The following is a 27,610-nucleotide window of genomic DNA, read 5'->3' as shown; positions in this document are numbered from 1 at the left end:
GCCAGTTACTTCTGGTCTCTGAGTTTTTAAGGCTTCTCCTGAGCTTGCCAGTTTAGCATGTGGCCCCTTTTTTATCCACACTCCCTACCTCTGAAAACACTCCAGAAAACTGGGAGAGCCAAACACGAAGTCAGATCACCCCAAGAGGCATGGGCAGGGGCAGGCATGGGAGCTGGAAAGGGGAGGAACATTCTTTTCCTGTCTCTGTCAAGCCTGCTCGGCCCAGCACAAGCGGGAGAGAACAGATTCCTGTCTAATCAAGCATCCTCTAATCAATCATAGACTCTGTCCTCAAGGCACGCTTTGCCTCAGTCCTTTATGTCTGTTTCTCCCTCCACCCTCTGACCGGAACAATCTGGGGGTAATGTGCATGTAATGAGCCCAGGCTTGCAAAGAGCTTGGCTTATAAAAGCCTCACAAATTGCTTTGGATCGTGTTCTCACGAAAGCAAACAAGGCGAAACTGGAGAGTTGCTATAACATTCCGGACATAGGTAAGTTAGGGGTCCCCAAGGCCGGAGGCTCAGCCCTGGCGAACAGGAAGTCCAAAGGATTAGAAAGAGGAGAGAGCTCCTTGGGGGTTGGGAGGGGGTGAGTTAAGGAGCTGAGACATGAGCAGAGGAAACAGGGCCAAATCCTTGTGAACCCTTCATGTAGGGAGAGCTGGGATCCACCCTGGCAGCTGTCACTTCCCTTTCCGTGGGTTGCTCTGCGAAGTACCGGACGGGGCCTTTTTTACTCCCCCTTGCTAATGATTGCCAATTTGGGGGGGGGGGGCTCTCGAAGGGAGAGCAAAGTTATAACAAAGCTGTGTGCTTTTCAAGGGGGTGCTTGCTGAAGGCTCGGTGTCAGCCTTGCTTGATTTAAGTCTTCCCAGATTCCTTGCAAAGGCTATAAACAGTGAAGTGATGACATTAGTCCCGGAGCCAGAGCAGGGAGGAGGCCTAGTCACGAGGGAGGGCAGAGGAGCACCACCAAGGGTGGGGAGGAATGAGCAACGAGGCAGGACGGCCTAGAAGGCATTTCTGCTCCAAGGAGTGAAAGGAATACCTCCCGGAGGGGGCCGGAGATGGCCGGTAAGTCTGACCGCCGAAGCGTTGTTCTAGCTGAGACCATTGGGGGATGATGAGAGAGCCCGAGGATTTGGTCAGACAGAGCACAGAAAGCACCCAGGGTTCCTAGGGGGCCCCACCTGAGCCCCCAGGTTATGGGAAAGGCGAGGCAATCCTGGTACCCTCCTGGGCAGGTATCCTCTGAACCAGGGGTCCTCAAACTTTTTAAAGTGCAGGCCAGATCACGGTCCCTCAGAGAGCTGGAGGACCGGACTATATGAACTACTAATTCCTACTGTAACACCTCGGCTGCGCTCACTGCCCAAAAAACCTGGCGAGCCGGATCAGACTCCTCTGCGGGCCGCATGTGGCCCTCGGGCCGTAGTTTGAAGACGCCTGCAATGGTTGGCAGATGACGATGGATAGCAGCCTAAGACACAAAGCAGGGCCGAGAAGGTTGCTCTCGGAATACATATACAGGGGTGGGCAAAAGTAGGGTTACAGTTCCAATACAAACAGATAATACAATAATTAATAACTAATAATAACACAAGGCACTGGTGAATACCTTTACATAGTTTCAGGTGCACAGTTCTATAATGCATTGTCTGTATTTTGTATGGTTTATTCAGCATTCCAAGTAAAGTCTCCTTTTATCACCATTCACCCCCCTTTTACCCTCTCCTACCCTCCTCACCCAACTCCTCTTTCATTCTGGTAATCACCATGCTGTTGTCTGTGTCCATAAGTTGTTGTTGTTCTTTTGCTTAATTCCTTCACCTTTTTCACCCAAACCTCTCCCCTCGGACATCTGTCAGTCTGCTGCTCTCTGTGTCTCTGAGTCTGTTTCTATTTTGTTTGTTAGTTTATTGTGTTCATTAAGTGAAATCATGTGGTGAAATCTTGATGTGACTGGCTTATGTCACTTAGCCTAGTGCTTTCCAGGTCTATCTGTACTGTCGAAAAAGATAAGCTTGCCTTCTTTTTTTATGGCTGAGTAGTATTCCATTATGTAAATGCACCACCGCTTTTTATCCACTCACATACTGATGGGTACTTGGGCTGCTTACAAATCTTGGCTATTGTAAATAATGCTACAATGAAGATAGGGGTGCATATATTATTTCAGATTAGTGTCACTCCAATAAATTCAATAAAAATCTATAATAATAAAAGCATAGTATGCTAATTAGACCAGACATCCTTCCAGACAAAGCCAGGGCTGCGAGGGAAGCCTGGGTCCTGGGTGCCAGAGGGAGGCGGGTGCCAGCAGCTAGGGGAAGGAAGGCCTACTTTTGCACGAATTTCGTGCATTGGGCCTTTGGTTAAAAAATAATAACACAAGGAAAAAGTCTGTGTTTGGTGTACTCACAACTATAAACCTACTTTTTCCCACCCAGTATAAAGGGATCAGTCATGTCCACCATGTCAGGCTTCCTTCTGCCATTGTACATACCCCCCTCCAAAGTGCATACACACACACACACACACACATATGCACACACACAAGAATGCACTAACTCTATCACAGAGAGGCTAGCTGGACACTGTTATTGTGAAGAGGAAAACTGGACCTGGATTCAGGAGGCTTTGCTACTACCTGTTTCCCCAAAAATAAGACAGTGTCTTAAATTAATTTTTTCCCCCAAAGTTACGCTAGGTCTTATTTTCAGAGGATGTCTTATCTTCCCATGCACTAGGTCTTATTTTCGGAGGATGTATTATTTTCGGGGAAACACGGTAGCTGGCTCTGTGACTTTAGCCAGGTGTTAAAAGTTAACCCTCCCCCCAACTCAGCTTCCTTGCCTGTAAGATTGGGAGAATAATTTATCCCTACCTATCAGGCTAGTTGTAGGGATAAAATGGGATAATGGATGTGAGCCCAGGTCTCCACCCTCCCTCCAATTAACACAGATTCTCTGAGGGAGGGGCCCCGATGCTGGTCTCCAGCTCCTCAATGATCCATATGCAGGCATAGACCCACTTCCAAAACGTAATAAAAATCATTCATAGATTCCTTCTAAATTGTGTTTGTTGGGCATTTCTCTGTGCTAACTCCTGTGCAAGGGGCTTTAGTAAAGGTAGACAAGACAGATACATTCCTTGCCCTCAGATTTTTTATGCCTCATGAACTTTTTAAAAAATATTTTTTTAATTGATTTCAGGGAGGAAGGGAGAGGGAGAGAGAGATAGAAACACCAATGATCAGAGAAAATCATTGATTGGCTGCCTCCTGCATGCTGTGTCTCTCCCCACCTTCCTCCCCCTCTTCCCCCATCTCCCACACACACACTGGAGATTGAGCCCAAAACCTGGGCATGTGCCCCTGAGAGGAATCGAACCGGTGATCCTTCAGTCCACAGGTCGACACTCTATTCACAGAGCCAAACCAGCTAGGGCTGCCCTCAGATTTTAAACACTGGGGAAGAGAGCTGTTGGATAAGTAATAAAAGGTGTACTGCATTCTTCAAAGGGAAAACGCAAAGCCTGTGGAAATACATTTAACAAGACACACTCCAGCCCGGGAGCTCAGGGAGACTGCTGAGGAAGCGACATACAAGCTGTGGCCTGGGAGACAAAGCAGAGGCATTCGTGGTGATGGTGGTGGCGTCTTGAACGTAGGGTCACCCAGCACTCCGCCCCTACGAGCCCATTCTGGGTGCTTTCACTCACCCAGGTTCCTTGCCCGCTTCACCTCTTGGTGCCAGCTTTGATCGCAAGGGCACAGCATTTGGGGAATGAGGCCACGGGTGCTACTGAGGCTGTTTCCAGGTCTTTGTCGGAGCCCGTGAGGCTCCACACCCCCTCAGTCGTGGGCCCCCCTTCATTCCTACCCAGCATTTGCAGAATCTTGGCTTATTACTTTGAGGAGATGGTCTGTTTGGTAGCAACGATTTCTAAGTTCATGACATAGTCTTAAGCAATATTCTTAACTTCTCTCAACCTCACTCTTTTTGTCTCTAAAAGTGGTAACTTAATGACCAAGTTTATAGGATTGTTGTGAAGATGGCCTCGAGGCAAGACCCAGCCCTTCATGGCATTAAGAAATGAAACAAAAAAAAGCCAAACTTATAACTTCTGCTTCTGCTGTTCCTGGCCTAAAATATTCTGGGACTGTGGAGTTTAGGTACCAGATAACCACAGGCAAATTGCCCAGTGCAGAGCTAAAAGTGAAAGGGAACAGGGAAATCCCAAGGACCAAGCCCCACCCCCACCCCCAACCCCAAAAGAAATTTCAAATTAGGAGCTGAAACTAGATGGATCAACAAATGCAGAAGCTGGATGTCAGGAACCTGGAGTCGGGTGCAGGAGGAGACCAGGCTGTGAGTGGCAGAGGGGGTGGTTGGACCAAAGACCCCAGCATAAACCCAACCCTAGAAGGTGCTGCCCGGGGCCCTGTCACCCTGCCACTGCCATTCTGGTTGCTTTTGTTTGTTTGTTTTAGCCCCGGTCTTTCCTGATTGGTTGGCTGGTCTTTTCTGATTGGTCGCCCACTGACTGTTCAGCACCCTTACCTGTGGTGGAAGATTCTGAGTCTCAGCCCAGCTAGTGCTCCTTGAAAAAAAAAAGGGCCACGAGGGCAGGAGGTTGGTGGTGGGGGGACACACCTGCTTCAGTCACCATGTGCTTGAATGGAAGGACACTGAGCCAGATCAAGTAACTGGGTCTGGTTTCTTTTCACTTCACTGAAAGGGGGTTGAGCAAGGTGCATAGAGTGTAGGAAGCTGAACTGGCCCACATGTCCTTTCCACCTTATGGGAGATCATGGAGTCTTGCGTGGCTGTGTGGGACATCCCAGGTTCTCAGCCACTCAGTTCTTACCTTTAGCCCTCTTTTCTCTGCTTACCACTGGATCACCTGGAGCTCAAGTGGGCCAACTTGGGTCCAGGCGTGTGTGTGTGTGTGTGTGTGTGTGTGTGTGTGTGTTTTGTCTGTGTGTGTGGTCTGTGTGTGGGGGTGGAAGGTTGGACAGGGGTTGGGGACTGTTAATGAATGGGGCATCTGGAGAGGGGTGGGTGGGGAGGCTCGAGGTCCCGCCTGGCATCTGACTGCACTTGGCTCCATTGCAGTGAGGTCTGCTGGTGGCGACGGAGATGCGCTGTGTGTTTCAGAAGAGGAGCTGGCTGGTGACGAGGACATGCCGTCCTTCCCGTGCACACAGGAGGGTAAGGGCCCTGGGGGCTGCCCTCTGTCCTGTTCTCTGTGCTGAGAGCCCCTCCTGGTTCCACTCCCCAGGCTGGGCACTCACCTCTCTCCATGGCTCCCAAACCCCGGCTGTCCTCCTCCCCTCGCTTCCTCAGCGGTGAAAAGGCAGAGTAGCGTGGAGTTTGACACAAGTGCCATCTGTCTCCAGGGCTCCCAGTGAGACCTGTCGGGGACCTCTGCCATTTCCCCAGGGCCTGCCTTTCGGGTGGCATGGAGCCGTCCCTGTCATTGTATCCCCTGCCAGCCACGTAGCCCGTCCTCAGAACCACAGGACCCAGCGTGGCATTTGGCTCTGCGTTGTCACCTGGAGCTCTTCTTGGTGGGTTCTGGTGTAGATGGGAGCAGCTCCTCCCAGCATGGGCTGTATATAAGCTGTAATCACCCCGGGGTGCCCGAGGCCAGGCCTCGGAAATGCTGGAGCCTTTTGGCCAGGAGTGTGAACGAGGCACCAGGATTTTTAAACTGTTCCTGGTATTTTTAACGTGCAGCTGAAATGGAACAAACCCTAGAGATTTCTCAGCGGGAGCGTCACTGCCTTCTCCCTGGCCACCTGCCAGGGCGGGCAGGAATACCCAGTTCTCTCCTTCCTCTGTGCCAGGGACCACCTCGCAGACCAGGACAACTCATTTGGTTTCCGTGAGAATTGCTGGTTACTCTTGATGTTTCGTTTGGGGACTGGTGCGCTACCTTCTGGTTTGCCTGGGACGGAGAGGGGTGCCCAGGGCCTGTGACTTTTTTTCAGTCTTGGCAAACCACCCTGGTGCGCCCCCTATGGAGGAGTTCCTGTGACATGAGGCTCTCAGTGCTGAAAGCAGGCAAGTCCTAGGCCCGTGGTCGGCAAACTGCGGCTCTTTGGCCCCTTGAGCATGGCTCTTCCACAAAATACCACGGCCTGGGCGAGTCTATTTTGAAGAAGTGGCATTAGAAGAAGTTTAAGTTTCAAAAGTTTGACTCTCAAAAGAAATTTCAGTCGTTGTACTGTTGATATTTGGCTCTATTGACTAATGAGTATGCCGACCACTGTCTAGGCCAACCAGGATGGGTTGGCCACGCAGCGGTGAAATGTGTGTTGGCTGCCCAGCAAGGCTAACATATTGGGAAGACGTGTTTGCCCATAGCAAGGCTGCATGGTGACGCCACAGAGGGACAGCAGGGTGGGTGTGCTGTGAAGACCCTGGCTCTGGCCTCTTCAATACCTATAAGCTCTGGGGCCTCGAGGGGAGGCGGTGAGATGGTAGAGAAGGAGGATCTAGAGCACATGTGTCAAACACAAGGCCCGAGGGCCAAATCCGTCCCGCCAGGCCTTGCAATGTGGCCCGCACCGCGCTGTCATCACTGCACTCCGCTGTGTTTCCATCACAATGACAGTTTATGACTGTTCAGTAAACCATTCGGCCCGCGATTTAGGCTGGATTTTAGATTTTGGCCCCTTCTCTGATTGAGTTCGACACCCCTAATCTAGAGCGTGAAACGAAATGAGAGGAGAGAGGCCAGTGCAGGAGCACAGAGCGGGCCTCTCAGCGGCAGCCTCAGTCACTGGCCTCCTTCTGTCCCCGACAGGCCGGCCGGGACCCCGCTGCAGCCGCTGCCAGAAGAACCTGTCTTTGCACACGTCCGTGCGGATTCTTTACCTCTTCCTGGCCCTGCTCTTGGTGGCCGTGGTAGTGCTGGCCTCTCTGGGTGAGTGCACACTCCCAGGCTCCGCCCCTGCCTCCCCAATCCCCTCCTCTCTGCCCTCCCAGGCTGCAGGGGATTTCTGATCAGGGCTCCAGTACCCAAACTCCCCTACACAGGCCAGCAGACCTGTGCTGCTGGGCTCAGAGCCAGGGGGTCTCAGTGCCTGGTTCAAACTGCAAAGACTGGCTCCTGCGTTCTGGTCAGCGATGGGCTGTGTGATCTGGAGCCAGGCCCTTCCCCTCTGGGCACCTCTGTTTTCCGATAATAAAAGGAGAGGCTAGGGCTAGATCAGTGATTCCCAGTTTTAGCTCCATGTTAGAATCACTGGGAGCTTTAAAAAAATATATTGATGCCTGGGCCCCACCCCAATAATATAATTAATTCATATATTTAAGTTTTCCAGATGATCCTGCTGTACATTCGTAGTTGAGGTCATGAGTCAGGTGATTTTCAAGCCCCTTCTGTGGTCTTTGTGACTGTTTTCAGAGTGAGGTGGGTGACTCCCTGCCTCAGGTCCCCGCAGTATTGGCTGGAGTGCAGCTTCCTGGATCTCCCCCAGACTTACTGCCTCAGAGTCCCGCAGGTGGGCCCAGGGGCCCGGAGCTCGGTGGGTCCCTGGCTCACTGTAGTTTCTGTGAGTGGCAGCCCACCCAGGGGGTGGCATACAGCTAGACTCAGGTAACCTCTGCCTTCTGGATGCTAACGGTTTATGGTAAACCGATGAAAACAAAAGTGATGGCTTCTCGCCACAATGGCATTCAGATTTTTAAAATCCAGACTTCTTTACTAAGGGAAACAGTTTGTTTGCCCTAATGGACTAGACATTAGACAAGGCTGGGACCAGGATGAGACCAGCGGGCGGAGGGTGCCTCACTCTAGGTGCCAGGCCCTGCACTCATCCGACCCTTAACAGGGGGGTGTCTGGTTCCAGTCCTGGTTAGAGAGATAGTAAGTCCTCACTTAATGTCATCAATAGGTTCTTGGAAACTGGCTTTAAGGGAAATGACATATATGGAAACAAGTTTTGCCATAGATAATTGATAAAAACAAGAGTTAAGTTCCTACATTATATTTCTGGTCACAAAAAAATATCACCGAACTTCTAAACAAAAACCCAGAACACTTCTACTAGGAAACATTCAAGTAAGTGTGAGCGATACATACATTTAAGAAAGATGAATAAGAACAAGTAAAATCATTTCCAACCCAGTGATTCCAGTCCAGGGCTGGGGGCGGCCAGAGCCTATGCTGGCAGCTCAGGGTGCACAGAGGGAAACCACCCTGCATGCCCTTCCATTCCAGGGTGCATTGCGCACACACACAATCACTCAGAGATCCCAGAATCTCTCACTGTTAGCAATTAAATCTCGACTGCTCTGACCTACCCAATGTTAATCAAAGCCCATGGGTCCCAAAGCATTTGGAATCGTAGCATTTTGGAGCAGATAACAACCTTAGAAGTTATTTAACTCCAGGCTTTCTTTCTACAGATGATCCAACTGAGCTCCAGAAAGATTAATCAACCTGCCCAAAGTCACCCAACACATTTGAGGCAAATCTGAGACTAGAAGTATATATATATTTACACATATGTGTAATTATGTATATTACACCTTTTAATATGTACATACATTTAAGACATACATAGATACAGCCAGATATATGTACACATAAATATATAAATGTAAAGGAGAGATATAAACAGATCCATGTCTATAGGTAGAAATAGTTACATAGATGTGTATTTTTAAGAGATGCGTGACAAACTCTGGTCATAGGAAGCATTTACCTCACCACCCTTCTATAGGAGGCCCCATAAAGAAGGGCTGATAAAGATGCCTTTCTCGGAGGCAGCACCCTGCCCCAGTTTCTCACTTGTATTTGCCCTACAGTTTTCAGGAAAGTAGACTCTCTCTCAGAAGACATCTCCCTGGCCCAGGCCACTTATGACAAGAAGCTTGTGTCTATGCAGGAAAACCTCCAGGGCCTCGGTAAGTGTCCAGTGTCCAGATATGCTGACTATGTTAGAAAACTAATGGTAACTGGGGTAGGGTGATAGACTCCCCTTCGTTTTCCCCTCCCCGTCCCCAGCCGCCATGTGCCTCTATGTTTTGGTGCCTGGAGCAGGGCAGTCTTCACCAACTGAGGCCTGAGGGAGAAGGGAGGCAGCCATGGCTCCCTGTTCCCTGTCCAGCTGGAGAGCCACCCATTGCAGGGGGGCTGCTCCTGGGACTGGAGGTTCTGTGTGTGGTAGGGAAGGAAGCCAAAGACAATTCATTTCACTAATATCCTCATGTATCTGAAGTTATAAGACCTTCTAAAGCCTTTTGGTAAGTCAGCCCTTTCCTCATCACTGCTTTAAAGTGTGCCTCATCACTGCTTTAAAGTGTGCATGATTCATGATACTCTTTTTTGTTTTGTTTTGTTAATCCTCACTCGAGGATATTTTTCCATTGATTTATTTTTATTTTATTTTATTTTTTTTTTATGGAGAGTGGACGAGAGAGTGAAAGACAGAGAGAAACATCAATGTGAGAGAAACACATCTATTGGTTGCCTCCTGACCAGGCTGGGGAGGAACCTGCAACCAAGGTACATTCCCTTGGCTGGAATCGAACCTGGGACCCTTTGGTCCACAGGCTGCTACTCTATCCACTGGACCAAACCAGGTAGGGCTCTTGATGCTCTTGATTTCCTGCTTTAACAAGGGACCTTCTCACACTAACAGTGAGCCAGAAGGAGCCATCATGGAAGGGTTTAGAGGTGGTCTGTGTCATGGAAAGAGAAAGACCTGTTCTGCCACTGCCTCGATTGATGAGTGATATTTTGTCAAGCCGCTTCTCTGTGCCTCATTACTCATCAGTAATAGGAGAAAAATTTTTGTACCATCTCCTTCATATTGTGAGAGGAATAAATGAGATAATAGATCTAAAAATATTTGGAGAAATTTTAAAATGTCAATGGAAGGTTCTTGAAAAGTTAGAAAGATATGTTTTCAAGAATTTGGTGGCGAGATGGAGATTTAGATTAAATTCTAATTTCAGGTCATTGTAAAGAGGTTTGATACAAATAAGATCTCATAGAGCCCTGACGGATTTGGCTCAGTGGATAGAGCGTCAGCCTGCGGACTGAAAGGTCCCAGGCTCGATTCCAGTCAAGGGCATGTGCGTTGGTTGCGAGCACATCCCCACTAGCGGGTGTACAGGAGGCAGCTGATTGATGTTTCTCTCTCATCGATGTTTCTAACTCTCTATCCCTCTCCCTTCCTCTCTGTAAAAATCTCAATGAAATATATATTTTTAAAAATCTCATAGAGATGTCAAGGCTCTTCCAAAACGGGTTTCACAGCAGGACTTAGGAAAGAAAGAGGCACCAGAAAGCCACTTGCCGATTCATTATGCCCTGAAATATTTTATTTAAAGAAGTAACCTTTGTCCCATGGTCCTTCAGCAACTGAAATGTTCTCTCTTTCTCCTGAAGATCTGAAGGCCCCGAACAACTGCTCTTTCTGCCATGAAGCCGGGCAGCTAGGGCAGGAGATCAGAAAACTGCAGGAGGAGCTGGAGGGGATTCAGAAGATGCTTCTGGCTCAGGAGGTCCAGCTGGACCAGGCCTCTCAGACCCATGAGCTGCTCTCCACCACCAGCAGTCAGATCTCCCAGGAGACGGGCAACTGTTCCTTCTCCACCCACCAGGTCAACCAGTCTCTGGGGCTCTTCCTCACTCAGGTGCGAGGCTGGCAGGCCACCACGGCCGGCCTGGACCTCTCCCTCAAGGACCTGGCCCAGGAGTGCTACGACGTCCGGGCTGCGGTGAACCAGATCAACTTCACCGTGGGGCAGACCTCGGAATGGATCCACGGGATCCGCCGGAAGACAGACGAGGAAACCCTGACCCTCCAGAAGATCGTCACCGACTGGCAGAACTACACCCGGCTCTTCAGCAGCCTGCGCACCACCTCGACCAAGACCGGGGAAGCGGTCAAGAACATCCAGGCCACCCTGGGGGCCTCCTCGCAGCGCATCAGCCAGAATTCCGAGAGCATGCATGACCTGGTGATGCAGGTGATGGGCTTGCAGCTGCAGCTGGACAACATCTCGTCCTTCCTGGACGACCATGAAGAGAACATGCACGACTTGCAGTACCACACGCGCTATGCTCAGAACCGCACGGTGGAGCGGTTCGAGACGCTGGAAGGACGCATGGCCTCTCACGAGATTGAGATTGGCACCATCTTTACCAACATCAACGCCACCGACAGCCACGTGCACAGCATGCTCAAGTACCTGGACGACGTGCGGCTGTCCTGCACGCTGGGCTTCCACACCCACGCCGAGGAGCTCTACTACCTGAACAAGTCCGTCTCCCTCATGCTGGGCACCACCGACCTGCTCCGAGAGCGCTTCGGCCTGCTCAGCGCCCGCCTGGACTTCAACGTCCGCAACCTGTCCATGATCGTGGAGGAGATGAAGGCCGTGGACACGCAGCACGGAGAGATCCTTCGCAACGTCACCATCGTGCGAGGTGAGAGCGAGGTCTGGGCCGGGCTGCCTCAGAGCTCCCAGGGGGCCTCGGTCGTCCTGCTAGACTCAGGAGCACCTGGTTTCAGGCAAAAATCCTAATGGGCTAATACAATCCTGTAGCAAATGCCGAGGGCAACTGGCAGTTTTAATGCACTTGCAGCCTCTTTTTAAAGGTGTAGTGGCACCTGACTTTGCCTGTTATACATTTAGATGGGTCTGTTTAATTGCACCACAAAGAGAAATAGGCAGACCTCGTCTTTTGGAAACCATCACTTCTTATTTTCTGCCTTCCCACCCTCTCACCAGTGCTCTCCACCATCTGCCCCTCAGATGCCCACTATTCTGATGCTGTCTTCTCCTATCTCCCCTGCATTCGTCAGAGTTTTCCAGAGAAACATAATAAATAGGAGGGGGTAGGGGGAAAAGAGAAAGAAAGAGAAAGAGATTATAAGGAATTGGCTTATATAATTATGGAGGGTGGCAAGTCCAAAATCTACACAGCTGATGTCTCCGTTCGTATCCAAAGACTGGAAGTGGCTGCAGAACCAGGAAGAGATGATGTGTCAGTTTCAAGACTGCAGGTCAGGCAGGAGAATTCTCCCACTTGGGGGAGGGTCAGCCTTTTGTCACAGAGGACACAAATCTTGACATGTTTTGCCCATTCAGAGAGAACTATTCAATGCCTCTTCCCCAAGTTTCATTTCAACCAATTTTCTGATTGTGTTCCTTCCAAGGCCCTAACCATCCAGCCAAATCACTGGCCACAGCCTGTGACCTGGTATATAGTAAGTCCTCACTTCCTGATATTGATAAGTTCTTGGAAACTCTGACTTGAGCAAAATGACATGTAACAAAACCCATTTCACCACAGGGTAACTGATACAAGCAAGCGTTAAATTCCCACAGCCTAGTTCTGATAAAAAAAAATATTACCAAACTTCTAAATAAAGACCCAAACACTTCTAATGGTAAATGTTGCAATGAATGTGAGCTCTACCTACAAGTGAGAAAGATGAGTAAGAGCAAGTGAGAAAGAAAGTGATTTTCCAACCTGCTTATTCCAGTTCAGGATGACAGGTGGCCAGAGCCTCTCCTAGAAGCTCAGGGAGCAAGATAGGACCCCACTCGGACGGGACAGCCTTCCACAGCAGGGCCACCCATGCATCCACACTCACGCAGACTGGGACAGTGTAGAAACACCTACCACCTAGTGTGCACATGTTTGGGATGTGGGAGGAAACCGGAGTCCCCAGAGAAAATCCATGCAAGCCCGGCCAGAATGTGCAAACTCCACCCCGACAGTGGCCCTGGCCCGAAAACTGACTTTTTTCTTCTCGTCAACATGATGACGAAATGACATTGAATGAAATGACGTGATTCAAGGGCCTGTCTGACTGTTTCTCCTTCGAAGCAAACAGAGCGTGGTCAGCAGTCCTGCCCACTGGGAAGCTTCCCTTCACCATGTCCTTCAAAGATGTCGCAGAGCAGGGCTGCGGTGCTACAGCGGTCCGCTGGGATGCCTGCATACTGTGCAGACCAGGAGTGCAGACTAGGAGTGTTTTTCTCTGTCTGCTGATTGTAGGGCACTCCCCATGATGCCCCAGAGAGAAGGCAGTGTCACAGGAGTGGGGACCATGGGCATTGGGGCCACTTCTTCATACAACTTCACCTGTGTACCTTGTCCAATGGAGTGCAGCTCTACCTGCCCAACTTCATGGCCTGGTGGGTCAGATAACAACCAGGCCCCGTAGCAGGCCAAGAACTGTTTCTCAAAAGGAGATTCGTTATCTGCAGAGGGTGGCAGGGCTTTACCCAAATCCTAAGGGCCTGCGCTGCAACTGAGGTGTAGGGACCTGCCAGCAGCTCCAAAGAGCATCCCTATCTGCTCCTGCCACTCCAAGCACCATTGGGCCTGCTGGGTCCGATGGCCTGAGTGGCGAGCGGCTTGTATGGCAGTCTGCATCTGTTGCAGAGCCTTCTCTTGTTCTGGGTCCCACTCAAAACGAGCAGCATTTTGGGCCGCTCAGTACACAGGACGGAGTAACGCAACCAAATGAGGACTCTGTTGCCTCTGAAACCAGTAGGGGTGGTGCCTCCTCTTTGATTGCAGGAGAGTCCAGATGCAACCATTTATCTTTCACTCTTGAAGGGATATCGGAACATGCCCCAGTCATGGGACCCCTAGAAATTCCAACAACTTGGAAAGACCTCACATTGGTCAGATTTGTTTCCCACCGCGGACACAGATGTCTTACACATGGAGCTGAAACAAAGCGTGAGATCCTATTGACTTGCTCGCTAGGTGCAGTCAGTGTAATGTCGTCAGTGTAATGGGCTGGGCGGTATCTTGTGGAAGAAAGGACCCAGAGTCAAGTCCCCACCCATCCACATGTGCCTCAAAATTTCACAAGACCCAGACCCAGCTGCTCCCGCCCCCCATATTGGGCTAGATCCAGACCTGGCCAGTCCCACCCTTGTTAAGCCCCGCTGGGTGGGGAACGCAGCCTGTGATCCCTTGTCAAGTCCCACTGGGCAGGGGGCATGGCCTGAGGTCCCTGGGCCTGGCACCAGGTGGGGGGGGGGGCGCGTGGCTTCAGGTCCCCTGGCAAGCCCCATGGGGATGGGGGTGGGTGAAGCCTCATGTCCCTGCCGATTGCTCATTAAGGCTCATTTCACAAACTCAGCCTCCACTGTGGGTGCAGCCATCTTGGTGGTGGAGGTCAATTTGCATATTCCATCTTTATTAGATAGGATACTGGATTGGGGCCCCTCCTACTGACCACATTCAAACATGATTATCTCCAAAGACCCTAGTTCCAAGTAAGGTCATATTCCTAGGTCCTGGGGGCTAGTACTTCAGTGTATGAATTGTGAGGTGACACAAGTCAACCCTTAACAAATACCATTGTTTTTTTATGCTAGTCCTTCACAGCAATACTGCCAACATTTTTCCCCCCTGGAAAATGCTTCCAAAGACTCCCAATCAGGATTCTTTTTTTTTTTTTTTTTTTTTTTTTTAGGTTAATTCACACCCGAGGATAGTTTTCCCATTGATTATTTATTTATTTATTTATTTATTTATTTAAAAAATATTTTATTGATTTTTTTACAGAGAGGAAAGGAGAGGGATAAAGAGTTAGAAACATCAGTGAGAGAGAGAGAGAAACATCAATCAGCTGCCTCCTGCATATCCCCAACTGGGGATGTACCCGCAACCAAGTTACATGCCCTTGGCCTCAATCAAACACAGGACCCTTCAGTCCACAAGCCAACGTTCTATCCACTGAGCCAAACCAGTCAGGCTTCCCATTGATTTTTAAAGAGAGTGGAAGGGAGGGAGAGAGACATCTTATGTCAGAGAGATACATTGGCTGGTTGCCTCCCACACCTGCCCCAACCAGGACCAGGGATTGAGGTACACGCCCTTGACTGGAATCAAACTCAGGACCCTTCAGTCCTCTGGCAGATGCTCTAACCACTGAGAAGTCTGGCTAGGGCATAATCAGGATTCTTTTTTACAGGAATTTGTATGGCTACAACCAAGTTCCCTGGACCATTCCCCAGAAAGTGTGTGCCTTTGTGGGAAGACTGTTCAACCTAAAAATCTAGCAGCTCTTTGCTCTAGAGCAGTGTTTCCCAAACTTTTGACATATGTGTTCCCCATCTATAGTTTTCGTAATGCTGAGTACCCCTCGTATTTATAAGAAAGTAGAATTAGGCACAGCTAAGCACGGTGCAGTGCATATCCCCACCAAACTCCGGTGCAACGTGTACCCCCGTACCCCTGGGGGTACGCGTACCACACTTTGGGAAACACTGCTCTAGAGAGTAGAATATGCAACTAAGGAGATCTGGTAGTCCCAGAGCATAGAGTTGGCATGTGGGCCCATCACCCAGGGAGCCCCAGGAGGGAGGCCCCCACCATCCCAGACAGCTCTGTTCTCGCTCAGAGCTCAGACGCAGGACTGACCTCTCTGGTTCTCTGGTTCTCTTTATCCATTTAGTCTTGCGCCTGTGTTGCCTTCATTTTGTAGCATGGAGCATTTCTACTGCTACTAGGGATTTTTTCTTTAATCTGGATTGGTGATTTGGGGGCTCCTGGGAGTGTAGGTTTTGCTTGTCCTTGTCATATTTTTGCAACAAAGCCAGTTATTGAGCATTTCCTTGGTTACTGAAATCTTCCCACAGTATTCCTCTAACTTACGTGATCACAATGTTCGATCGATGCATTAGTAGACAGTTCTTTGGGTTCATCTTCCAGCAATTTGCATCTGTTGCCTTCGACCTAAGAACACCTGAGAGATGCAGCTTTTCCCATGGCAAAGCCTGTGCACACACTTGGTTGCATTTCAGCCTCACGGCAACTGTGTACAGTGGACAAGGTGTTGGTGCCTTTATTTTACAGAAAGGCGGCCTGAGACTGGGAAGGCTAAGGAATGAGCTGCAAAGAGGGGCAGAGCCGTACCCAGCCACTCAGAGTGTTAATACCAGAGCTGGGCCTCAAACCCACATCCTCAAGATCCAGGTCATTGTGCCCTCCATGGCACCAGGCCAGTCCACCAAGAGGCGCCTCTCTGTCTCTGGGGCCTTCTACCCTTGTAGGCTTGCTTATTGCTTTGGCCGAGAGATGAACTTTGGGCCCCTCCTGCCCAGGCACCGCCCCATCCCCCGGCCAGCAGTGTTGGTGCCCTGAGAGAGTAGGTACTTCTGCTCACCCTCCCACCCCTTCCCTCTTCCCAGTGCGGACCACCTACTGGTCCCAGACATGCAGTCAGTTGTGGCTCTGCCCTAATGGGCCAGGATGGCCTAATTACAGCCTCTGGCTTCCTGAGTAATTATGGGCCTCCCTGGGGTCCAGAGTCTCTGTCCCCGCTCCCAGCTCAGCTCCACACCCAGCCGCTGTTGCTTTTCCTGCCTCCTTTGCCTGAAATGTCCCCCACTGCTCAGAGCAGCACTCAGTCCTCCGTCCTTGGCCCTTGAGCTCTGTGATGTCAGGATCCTACTCCCAGCTGTGTCAGGGGCACCCTATCCTGGAGAGTGCCCTGGGCCGCCTCCATCCACATGCCTCCCCCCATGCTCACCACTAACCTACAGTTGTTGACTTCCTCCCTGGCCAGCCCTGTTCTCCGACCGCATGATTCATGGCTGACCCAGGAGGGACAGGCGGAGGCTTGGCTCACCTGAGGAAGACAGTCCTTCTGGTTACCGCACCCCCCTCTGTGGGAACCCTCCTACTCCTTCGGGCAGCACCCAGGCAGGAGGCCTGGCAGTGGCAGGATGGTGGGGTGGGAAGGACAGTGGGGTGGGAGGGATGGAGAGGGAAAGGGCCAGGAGCCCCAGCCACCATGTGATGAGGAACACAGTCAGTGGGGTGGGTAGGAAGGTGTATGGGTTTCAGAGCTTCTCAGGCGTGGGTTTGAATCCTGTCTCTGCCCCTTACTAGTCAGGGCCAGGGAGGAGAGAACAGGATGCCCACCGGGGATGGTGACAAGGGAAGGGATAGGGGAAGGTGAGGGGAGAGAGTGCAGGGGCTCCAGCTGGACCTGGGGGCTTTTCCTAAGTCGAGGCCAGAGATGGGGATCATGGACCGTTTACCCAGGGGATAAGAGTGGAAGCCTCAGACGTGGCTGTAAGAAGAGAGTGAAGCCCCAGGGAACTGGGGGCAAGCCCTGGGAGCGGTTCCTAGTGCAGCTTGCGCTTGAGCCCAGAGGAGCAGGCAGGGAGCGGGGACGCTCATGGAGCCACGGGGGCCCTGGGTGAGGCTCTGTTTTATAGACGAGGACCCGAGCTCGAATGGGCAGGGACTTGGCCAGTGTCCCTCCATGGCCTCTGACTCTTGTCCACCCGCTTGGCCTCAAGGGCTGCGCCTCCTCCAAATGGCTCTGCCTTCCCAGCCTCAGCTGGCCCAGCAGCCAAGAGCAGAGTTGGGGTGAAGACAGGGTGGTGTCTTTGCCAGTTCCCAGCCCTTCCTGCCAGGCTCGGGGAGGCAGTCGGCTGCTCAGGCATCTCCCTGTGCCCGTGTTGTTCTGTGCTGTTCTGGCCGCCTTTTTGGGGGTGGAAGGGTGAGGGGGTGGGGGTGGGGGTGCTTGCTGCGGACCAGAGGGCAGATCCTGTCTGGAGCTGCTCCCAGGCCAGGGCAAGGCCACCCCTACCCCCAGCCAGGCTGGTGGGGCCCCAGCTTGTGCTTGTGCTGCTGGCAGGCCACGTGAGCCGAGCCCACGCTGTGCGGGGGAGGTGGTTGGCAGGCGGTGGCAGGGAACGGCTGGAAGATTTTATTGGCCCTGGGGGGTCTGACTCTGTCTGGGTTCCAGTTCCCAGTTTCGATGGCAATAGAGGACAGTATTCACGAACACTCTGTCCCACTTAGACCCACTCTGGGACAGAGACCAAAGGGAACAGCAGGGGTGGAGAGCAAGGGGAGGGTGGGGTGGCAGCAGGTGGCAGCAGCCAGCAAAGGAGCCCTGAATACCCCGGACCACAGCCCCCGGGAGGGCTCCCAGCGCCCCGTATCCAGGATCCCTTCTCTCTGAAAGGCCACCTGAGTCCGGTTCCCACTCCGGGACCTCTGGGGACATCACTGCGCCTCCCGGGGCATCAATTGCCTCCCCTGTGAAATGACGGAATTGGGCTGGCTCCTACCCAGCTCAAAAGCTCGAGGGTTCTCCTTGCCAAGCGGATGATGTCACAGCAGAGTTCTCAGACAGAGCCGGCTGTGGACACCAGACTCCACCTCCCAGGCCAGCCTGGCTTCTGCTCCCACCACTTCCAGGCCGCAGCGGCTGCAGAAAGCCAGGCCTTCGCTGGGCCCTGACCTGGGGGCCTCACGCTGTCCTCCATGACTGCCCACCGTCCTCAGGAGGCCCGATGGTGCTCGTTCCTCTGTGCTCCGAGCGCTCCAACGTGCCTCGGGCAGAGTGATGGCTCCTCACTGCTTTGTGTCCTCAGGGTCCGCACAGCTCTGAGAGGTGATTTGCAGGTCCGGGCAGCGCGTTTGTCCAGGTTATCTGAACCCTGGCCTGAGCACTAGACCGGGCTCTTTGAGGAAGAGGTATGTCTTCCTCTTGGCAGCTCCCCCCGGGCCCTAGGCCGGAGCTGGGTGGGAGCAGGTGTCCACAGCCATTCGGTGACTCCCCCTCCTCAAGTGTGCCCTGAGCTCTCCCCGCTGTGTGTCGGGCTCTGGGCCCATGACCCTCATTATCTTCCGGGGGCTCCACAGTCTAGCAGGGCCCACCGGATCGTCTGCCAGGGCTGCTTTCTCTTTCTGCATGCCAGCTCAGCGATTCAGAGAGTGCTAGCCCCACGGGCTGGGAGAAGAGGCTGGTGGGGTCAGGGAAGGCTTCCTGGAGGAGCTGCCCTTTTTCTGGGCTGTTGCTGCGCCCACTCCCACCAGGAGGCGTCTGCTTTTCGTGCCTCGTTTTCTCGGCCTTCTCCTCCATGATGCCTGACTCCCTTCCCGGTCCCAGATGCCACACGGGTCACGAGCAAAGCCTGGAGCCGGGGCTGGGGAGTGGGATGTCGGGGTGGGAGGCTGCGTACAGCAAACGAAGACCATGGGGAGGTGGGGAAGGCCAGGCCAGCTGGGGCAGGAGAGACAGGCTTGGACAGACTCAGCCTGTTCCCAGAGCCGTCCAGCTGTCCGTCCCCGGCGTGAGTGCACGTGTAGGACTACGGACGAGGCCTGAAGTTAGAACAAGGAGTGCCCACTGTGCACCAGGCCTCAGGCCTCTCAGACTCCGTGAGTGTTCGAATCCCTGCTTCACAGATGGTGACGTCAACTCAGGGAAGCCGCGGCGCCGGCCTGAACTCCCGAAGTCTGCAGCTGGCAGACCTGGGCTTTGCATGTGTCGAACCCGCGGGCGTCACGGGGCCCAGGGCGCGGCACCTACGTCATGAGAATGCCTCGAGAGACCTGCCCCTCGTGGACTGACCTCTCCCCTCTTCTCTCCAACCCTAGGTGCCCCCGGCCCTCCAGGACCAAGAGGACTCAAGGGCGACGTGGGGGTGAAAGGGCCCGTTGGTGGCAGAGGACCCAAAGGAGACCCTGGCAGCTTGGGGCCCCCGGGTCCCCAGGGCCCTGAGGGGCAGCCTGGGGAAATCGGACCCGTGGGAGAAAGGGGGCCGGTGGGCCTGCGGGGTTTCCCAGGCCTCAAAGGCTCCAAGGGTAGCTTTGGAACTGGAGGCCCCAGAGGACAGCCGGGCCCCAAAGGGGATGTGGGGCCCCCGGGGCCAGAGGGGCCCCCAGGACCTCCAGGGCCCACGGGGCCTCAGGGAAAACCGGGGATTGCTGGGAAGACAGGTTCACCGGGCCAGCGGGGGCCTGTGGGACCGAAGGGGGAACCAGGGATCCAGGGTCCCCCTGGCCTTCCCGGGCCCCCAGGCCCACCAGGCAGCCAGGTTCGCTACTGAGGAGGGTCCACGGTCCCAGACACTGCCTCACAGAATGCGGGGACGGGGGCTCAGGGCAGAGTGAGTTCCCGGAAAGCCTCACATACCAATTGTGCTCCTTTGATCCCAAAGGGGGTTGCCCCCAGGCCAGCCCCAGCGACTCTGGGCTCCCAGTAGTGACTGTACCCTGGAAAGTAGCCCCTCACACACACACACACACACACACACACACACACACACACACACACACACACACATACATGCATTTCCCTGCTGGCCAGGGGGGCCAACCAGGTTTCCCTGGCTGGACAAGAGGAGAGGGCAGAAGGCGACCTCCCTCTCCTGTGACTGAGCCAGCCAGGGAGGTGGCTACCTCGGGAGGAAGGTCTTGAATCTGCCTCCGAATTGGCGACCAACTCCAGTCTTTCCAGCACCGTCACACCGTCCCAGCCAGTACTCTCCCGGGGCTCCCAGCAGCTGCAGAGACCCGGGGAAACCTTTACAGGGGACTGTGGTTCAAACTGGAAGGACAGGGTGGATTTGGCAACGGCAGACCCTCCCTGTAACCATGGGAGCAGACCCTGGGGCCTGCCTGTCTCTCCCAGGACAGAGGACCCCACCGTGGCTGTCATTCTCGGGCCCTGTCCACACTGCCCCAGGAGCTCAGCAGTTTCCACATGTCAGAAAACCCCTCGATTCCTCCCAGCCTCCTCCTGTCAGGAGCATTCCTGAAGAAATCTAAACAGCGGTTTCACCTGTGCCGGGACGCTCTGTGCGTGGAACATTCCGCTGAAGTGGCTCCCAGCACGTGGAAGGTGGAGGAGGGGTCACTGGGCTGCCTAGAGAGCTGGTCCTTGCTGTCCATTGCTGGGGTAGGCAGTTTGGTGGCTGGGGGAGGACTGACCCTCCCTCAATAACAGGGCCGCTCTCCCTTCCACACCCAGCTCTCCTGCCCACTGACCTCACCCCTCCGTGACCCAGAATGGCCTCTGTTTGAGCAGCACAGCTGAACGAGGAGGGACAGGCCTGAACACCCACAAGAGGCCCATTTGGACGCCACCCCTCGCCCACCTGCAGCTTTCTGCGCGCCCCGGCAGGAAGGAGTGCGGGGAGCTCCCTGCAGGGAGCGGGCCGCCCACAGGCTCCTCTCGCTGTGCAGCGGCCCGGCCTTGTGTTCCAGCAAAGCCTGAGCATCCAAACTGACTCCGAGACCAGCCCCTCCCCCTCCCCCTCCCCATGGCCTTGATGCCACCCCCTCCTCGGAATAGATGTGCAACTGGTTTGCACTCCTGTCCGTCCCCACTGCCATGTAATTCTCCTGTCTACATATGATATCATGCAACTTAGTATTACTGACTCAGTAAAGAGTGTTTCTAAGAGGGAGGTGTCTGCTATCTTTTCTGCCCACCGGGGGCGTGATGCCTTCAGGGGCTCTGCCTCACGTGGCCCTAAAAGGGGGACCAGTGCCCGAGGGGTCCCCTAGTTAGTCAGTCGCACTGTGGAGTGTGGGTCTAATCCCCTGGCCCCTCAGTCCAGAAACACTGCACTCCGCTGGGAGTTCACGGTGGTCCTACTGGGGCCGGGGACCAGGGCTGTCTGAGGGAATTACCCATGAAGAGCGGGGACCCGGTGAAACAAGGTAAGCTTTATTAATTGGGCAGCAGGGCCCTAGAGCTCTGGAGGTAAAATGAGGCTGGAAAATAAGACAGGCTTGGGCCTCTGAGTGATACCTCCTGCTTTCCCCTTTTGCCTCAAAGACAAGGAGCTAAAACGGAAGGAAGAGGCCAGGCCAGAGCTGTTCCAAAGAGCTTGGCTCTCCGGGGTCCATAGGAAAGAAAGGACAGCTGGGTCCCCTGGGAATCTGTCGGGGCTGCTACCACAGAATCCCATAGACTGGGGAACCTATAGACAACACATTTATTTCTCAGTTCTGCATGTGGGGAAGCCCAAGATCAAGACGCCATGATTCGGCGGTGAGAGCCCGCTTCCTGGTTCACAGACAGCTACCTTTCCGCTGTGTCCTCACCCTGTGTCTTCACACAGCGAGAGGGTCGTGGGAGGTCAGGAAGACACTAATCCCATTCGTAGGTGCTTCACCCTGGTCACATCCCTAAGGCATCACCCCCTCACATTGGGGGTTAGGTTTTCAACAGGCAAATTCTGGGGGACACAAGCATTCAGACTATGGCAGCACAGTAACTTCATAACTTCATGGGCTCATGCAGCCTTGTGCCCTGGCTTGCTTTTCTGGAGGAAGGAGGGGAGGTGGGAAGGGGTGTGCATTAATCAGGGTTCCCCAGAGAAGCAGAAACCACAGGAGATGTATGGAGAGGGAAGCTGAGAAGTCCCATGATCTGCCGCCTGCAAGCTGTGGACCAAGGAGAGCCAAAGGGGGAGTTCCAGGCCAAGGGCAGGAGACCTGGGTCCCAGCTCATGCAGCAGGCAGAGACAGACTTCCTCCCTCCTCACCTTTTCCTTCTCTTCAGTCCCTGATCAATTTGGATGATAACCTCTGCCTTGGTGGGGGATGATCTTTACTCAGTCCACTGGTCCACTGGTTCAGATGCTAATTCCTTCCAGGAACACTCTCAGGCACACCTAGAAATAATGTTTAACCAGACATCTGGGCATCCCGTGGCCCCGTCAAATTGGTCCATAAATTAACCCTCATGGGGTTCTGGTAGAGAAGTGAAGTGGAAGATGAGAACATGTTAATGGGGCCACTGGACAGGCCCTCACCACTTCCTCAGTCACCAATGGTGGCATGGGGTCCCTCCTTCCCACAAACACCCGGGTGTGTTGGGCACTGAGCTAGGTAAGTGGGTGAAGGAGGCCTTGTCCTGAGGGGGGCTTGTCTCTAGTAGGGGAGAGGATTGCATACTGAAAAGATGGGTCTCCACCTAAGCAGTGCATGGGACAGGCTCTGGGCTGGACAGGAAGGGGCCGCTCGGGGCAAGTCTGGCAGGTAAGGCTGAGCAAGCAAGGAAGGTGTCAGCCAATGATGACACTGAGCCACGAAGGAGGCAGCAAGGATGAACCAGTGGCACCATTACACAGCCTGGGTCCCCAAGAAAACCTTCAAGAAACTCTAACCACTCATTGTCCGGGGTGGAGTGGAGGCCACGCTGGGCCGTTGGGTGGTTCAGCATGAGCTGGGATCTTAGAGAGCTGTGTCTGGCAAGTGGGAGCAGGGAAAGCCCAAGAAGGCAAGAAACATTCTGGAGACAAAATGAAGAAAAGTTAGACCTTGGGTACATTCCAAAGGATGAGTGGACGCCAAAATGAGACACAGGCCACAAGGATCAAAAACAGGCAATTTGAGAACATAAGAGTGAAGACATTGGAAGAACTCATGGGTCCTGGACAATTACCCCAACACATTGGCCGTGTGGTTTGGAGGGTCATCTTGATTCATAGGCACAGAGTGGGGTCATGCACCTTGAGCCCACCCACATAGTCACCCTTACCCCAAGATCCACAAGTCCCTGGTCACAGAAGTCCTCTCAAGCAAGGACATAGAGGGGGCACCATGACAAGGACACAGCAGGTGAAGAGAAGGGCCTGGAGACTGAAGCTCAGCTAAGCCTCAGGGTTCCTAGACGTGAAAAACTTCCAGTGTCTCAGCTTCTGTCTGTACTTCAAAGAACTGACCAGTTTCTCACCTCTCTTCTCTCAGTGGCATTGATCTCTCTCCTCTGCTGCTCTTCGTCCCTTTCTCTTGACCAGCTTCTTCTGTTTGCACAGGGCACAAGGTAACAGGGCTACTGCGCACCACCAAAGGACTCGGCCCTACCATTTCTAATTCCCAACCATAGGAGAGCAATCTGATTGCTAACCCCTCAGGTTGGGGGCCGTTGGTCAGTTGGCTGTGACCACAGAGAGAGAGGCAGAGGAAGAGGGGTCATGTGGTAACTTAGAGGCATGAGAGAGAACATGAACAAAGCTGGGAAGGAAATCTGGTTGGCAATGCGGGAATAGAATAACATCAACAACAATAACAAACACCAATGGAAGCTATGCAACAGAATACCATTCTAAACACTTTACATACATTAGCTCATTTAATCCTCACTACAATTTACAATATAGCTAGTATACCTATCTATCTATGTATCTCTATATATCCATATCTATCTATCTATCTACAATATCTATCTATCTATCATCTATCATCTCTATATGTACTGTTATTATTCTCACTTTACAAATAGGGAAATTGAGGTTTGGGAAGATTAATTAACTCCCACAGTCACAGAATGACATTTCAGACATGTCTCTATTGAAGCTCAGCATTTTGAGAGTTAACCTCTGGGCAGTTCTGTTCCTCCCCTGCGGAGTGGGAATTATAACTGAATCTACCCTGTGATGTTGCTGGAGGGGAAGTAAGATGATTCTTTTGTCCAGCTGCCCAGTGTATGAGTCAGCTAGGCTGCCATAACAAAATACCACACACTGGGTGGTTCAAACAACAGAAATTTACTTTCTCCGAGTTCCGGAGGCTGGAAGTCCAAGATCAAGGTTCCAGATCTTCCCGGCTTGCAGATGGCTGCCTTCTTGCTCTGTGTGCACATGACTGAGGGAGAAAGAGTTGTAGGGAAGAGGAGCAGAGAAAAAGAGAGAGAGCTCTCTTCCTCTTTTTACTTATTTTTTCTAAAAAATATTTTTATTGATTTCAGAAAGGAGGGAAGAGGGAGATAGAAACATCACTGATGCGAGAGAATCATTATCAACCGCCTTATGCACGCCTCTCACTGAGGATCTAGCCCGCAACCCAGGAAGGTGTCCTGACTGGGAATCAAATCATGACCTCCTGGTTTATATAGGTGGACAGGAAATCTGGGCCACCCCAGCGGGCTCTCTTCTTCATATGGATTTTGTCTATCATTCCCAGCAGTGGCTGCCATTCCATAAACATCAGGCATTATCGTGATGGTCCTCGTTACCCGGATCCAGAGTTTCTTGAATCGCAGGGGCACCAGTTTCTTCTGCAGATGAGCGGTGAGAGCTGGGGGCCCTGCACTCTCCCACTTTCCCTTAATGCTCAGAGCTAGGGCTGCGCTGGAGATCCATGAGGTTCAAATGCTTTACTTTTCAAGTGAGAGACCAAAGGCTGAGGGAGTTACTGCCCATCCAGCACAGTTCTTAGGTCTCTGGATTCCTGGTCCATGCAATTTCTCACATGGTTTTGTGGCCACTCCAGTTCTCAGGCAACTTTGGTGTTGGGTAAGCCATTGGGCAGCTCCTGCTGAGCATTCCCCCAGAATGTACCCCTACCCCGATCCCTCTGTCCCACCTCATCAAACAGTCCCTGGCACTAATGAGACCCTTCAGAGTACCTGGGCCATTACAGGGACTGCTGAAAATCCCAGGAGCTGACCACTGGGTTTGGTGGGGCAGGCAGACGGAACCACAAAGCTTGTAGCAAACACTGTGAGTCAATGTGCTGTTCTGTGTGTAAACTGGGTGAAATGGATCCAACCACATCAGAGTGAGGAGACTGGGGTGGAGGGGTCCACCTGGAGGCTCTCTGTGGACATGGAATCAGGGCAGGTCGCGCTTCCTACCAGCCGGGCCCTGCATCCATTGTGGGACCATAACTGCCCGCTCTGCCCTTCAGTTTCTTTATCAGAAACAGAGTGTGGCCCTGTCTTGATTCCGTCTGGGATTCCCATGGAAAGTGCCAGATGTCTCTGTTCGGCCATTTTAACCAAGTGCTCTTCCCCCTGCCCGGCCAGGGCCAACACGAGAAAGCCTGATCCCAGACTGAGAGGCCGGAGCTTGCAGGATTGCAGTCCCTGGGTTAAAATCATGGCCGTTGCTGTTGGGGTGTTTTAGTCCCAACCGGATGTGCAAATCTTGTAAGCAGCTGCTGAGCCTCCTTCTAAGGAGCACAAGAGGGCTTCCTGGAGGCCACAGGCCTCAGCTACGTCTATGAGCGCCCCTAAAACTCCAGCTGGAGTGGGACAGTAGGCCAGGCAGAACCTTCCAGGCCTTCCTCCAGCTCCCCTTCCCTGGCAGGGGCTGAGCTGGCAACTGCTGAGCCAGCCCTGGACACACCTGTCAAAACAGAGCCCTGGGAGGGGAGAGTAGAGAGATGACAAACGTGGCCTGACCACACCGCACTTTCCAGCAGGCCTGGGCTTGGCTGGGCTGGCAGAGGACAACCTGGACACATAGAAAGGCTGTATCCTGGGCCACCTCTGGGGACCACTTGACCTGCAGAAGCACAGGCCATTTGTCTTCCTGGCCTTCACCTGTCCAGTCCTCTTGTTTGCTTTTCCAGCACTTCAAAGTGCAAGCGTCCGTGTCTGATGCAGCAGGAGGCCTGCAGAGCCTGGTGCTGTGCCTCAGTAGGGATAACCACCGAGGAGCTCATGGACAGGCAGACCGCGGGCCTCCACCCCGGACCCCCTGTCTCAGCATCACTGGGACGGGGTGAAGGAGGAGGAGTCCGGGGAAAGGATTCTGATTTCCCAGTATAAAATGTGGGGACCACAGGTGTAAGAGATAAAGAAAGGAAAATATTATTGTTTGGATTTATGTGTCCTATCTCATTGGATCCTCATAAACAAAATGTATTTTCACTTTATAGTTCAGACAACAAGGCTCAGAAAAGTAAAGTAATTCATTCAAGGCCACGTAAATGTGACCTGGACTTGAACCCAGGATTTATGGAAGCCGGCCGCCCTGAGCTGCTTCTTATAGAACGGTGGGACCGGGCACGCCGTGGGCCATTTTGTACACAAGAAAGCCAAGAGTCTCAGAAATGGACTTGTTTGAGGTCCCAGAATAAGCTAGTGGCAAGGCCCCAAGCCTCAGAGATACCAGATTCCTTTATCCTGGCTGTTTTGTCACTAAACACAACTAGGGATTAGCAAGAGCAGCGGAGGAGTTAGACACAGAAGCACACTTCCCACTGTGACAGCTGGAGGTCTGGAGAAGGAAGCCAGATGCCAGCCCTCAGCCAGGCTGCTCTCCTCCCTGTGGCCTGTTCCTTAAACCCACGGTCTCCAAAATGTGTGCCCAACTAACTCCTCCTGGGTGAGGGACAAATTATTGCAAATGAAAACATCTTTTTACTGTGTTTCATTCATTTGAGGACCCACTTCGTTTTTAAATAATCAGTCTGGCATTGAACCCTTCTAGCCCGCCCCCTTCTCCTGCCCCCGGCCTTCACCACCCTATTGTCTGAGTCCATGGGTTATGCAAATATACATACCAGTTCTTTGGTTGATCTCTTCCTACCCACCCGCCCATTCCCACCTTTCCTCTGAGAATCCACAGTCTGTTCCATCCTTCTATGTCTCTGGATCTATTTTGTTCATCAGTTTATCTTAGAACATAAATTATTTTCAAGGGCATATGGGATAGTCACCAAAATAGGTCATATACTGGACTATAAGTCTCAATAAATTTCAAATGATTGTAATTATCCAGATAATATTCGCTCTCACAATGAAATGAAATTAGAAATCAATAACAGAAAAGTACATATGAAACCCAAAAATTCTTAGATATTTAAAAAGAAACACACCACACTTCTGAATAACTATTGGTCAAAGAAAAAAAATCACAAGAAGACTCAGAAAATATTCTAAGTTGGTATGGTAGAAATAACATACCAACATTTGTTAGGTGTAGATATAGCACAGGGTTTAGAAAGGCATTTAGAGCTTTAAATGACTATATGAGAAAAGTAGAAAGATTTTAAGTCATTGACCTATGTTTCTTAACAAGCTAGAAAAAGAAATTTAAACACAAAGTAATT

General features: G+C 52.3%; 1 protein-coding gene across 3 annotated transcripts in view; it reads left to right on the top strand.

Moving 5' to 3' along the window:
• Positions 1 to 21,221, top strand: part of SCARA3 (scavenger receptor class A member 3) — a 32,453-nt gene extending 11,232 nt beyond the window's left edge. The window contains exons 1-6 of one of the 3 annotated variants that reach the window (XM_036423945.2): positions 969 to 1,075; positions 5,122 to 5,217; positions 6,818 to 6,937; positions 8,827 to 8,925; positions 10,415 to 11,458; positions 19,412 to 21,221. In XM_036423945.2, the coding sequence (XP_036279838.1) occupies positions 1,069 to 1,075; positions 5,122 to 5,217; positions 6,818 to 6,937; positions 8,827 to 8,925; positions 10,415 to 11,458; positions 19,412 to 19,863 (1,818 nt within the window). In that variant the 5' untranslated portion in view covers positions 969 to 1,068 and the 3' untranslated portion in view covers positions 19,864 to 21,221. Of the gene's footprint in view, positions 1 to 968; positions 1,076 to 5,121; positions 5,218 to 6,817; positions 6,938 to 8,826; positions 8,926 to 10,414; positions 11,459 to 19,411 lie in introns of those variants that run through there. The other 2 variants (XM_045576334.1, XM_036423944.2) reach the window with 2 other exon arrangements.
• Positions 21,222 to 27,610: the final 6,389 nt, after the last annotated feature.

The sequence above is a fragment of the Pipistrellus kuhlii genome, unplaced genomic scaffold (assembly GCF_014108245.1).
Source record: "Pipistrellus kuhlii isolate mPipKuh1 unplaced genomic scaffold, mPipKuh1.p scaffold_m20_p_8, whole genome shotgun sequence".
Classification (NCBI taxonomy): Eukaryota; Metazoa; Chordata; class Mammalia; order Chiroptera; family Vespertilionidae; genus Pipistrellus; species Pipistrellus kuhlii.
This window is presented reverse-complemented; position numbering and strand designations above follow the sequence as displayed.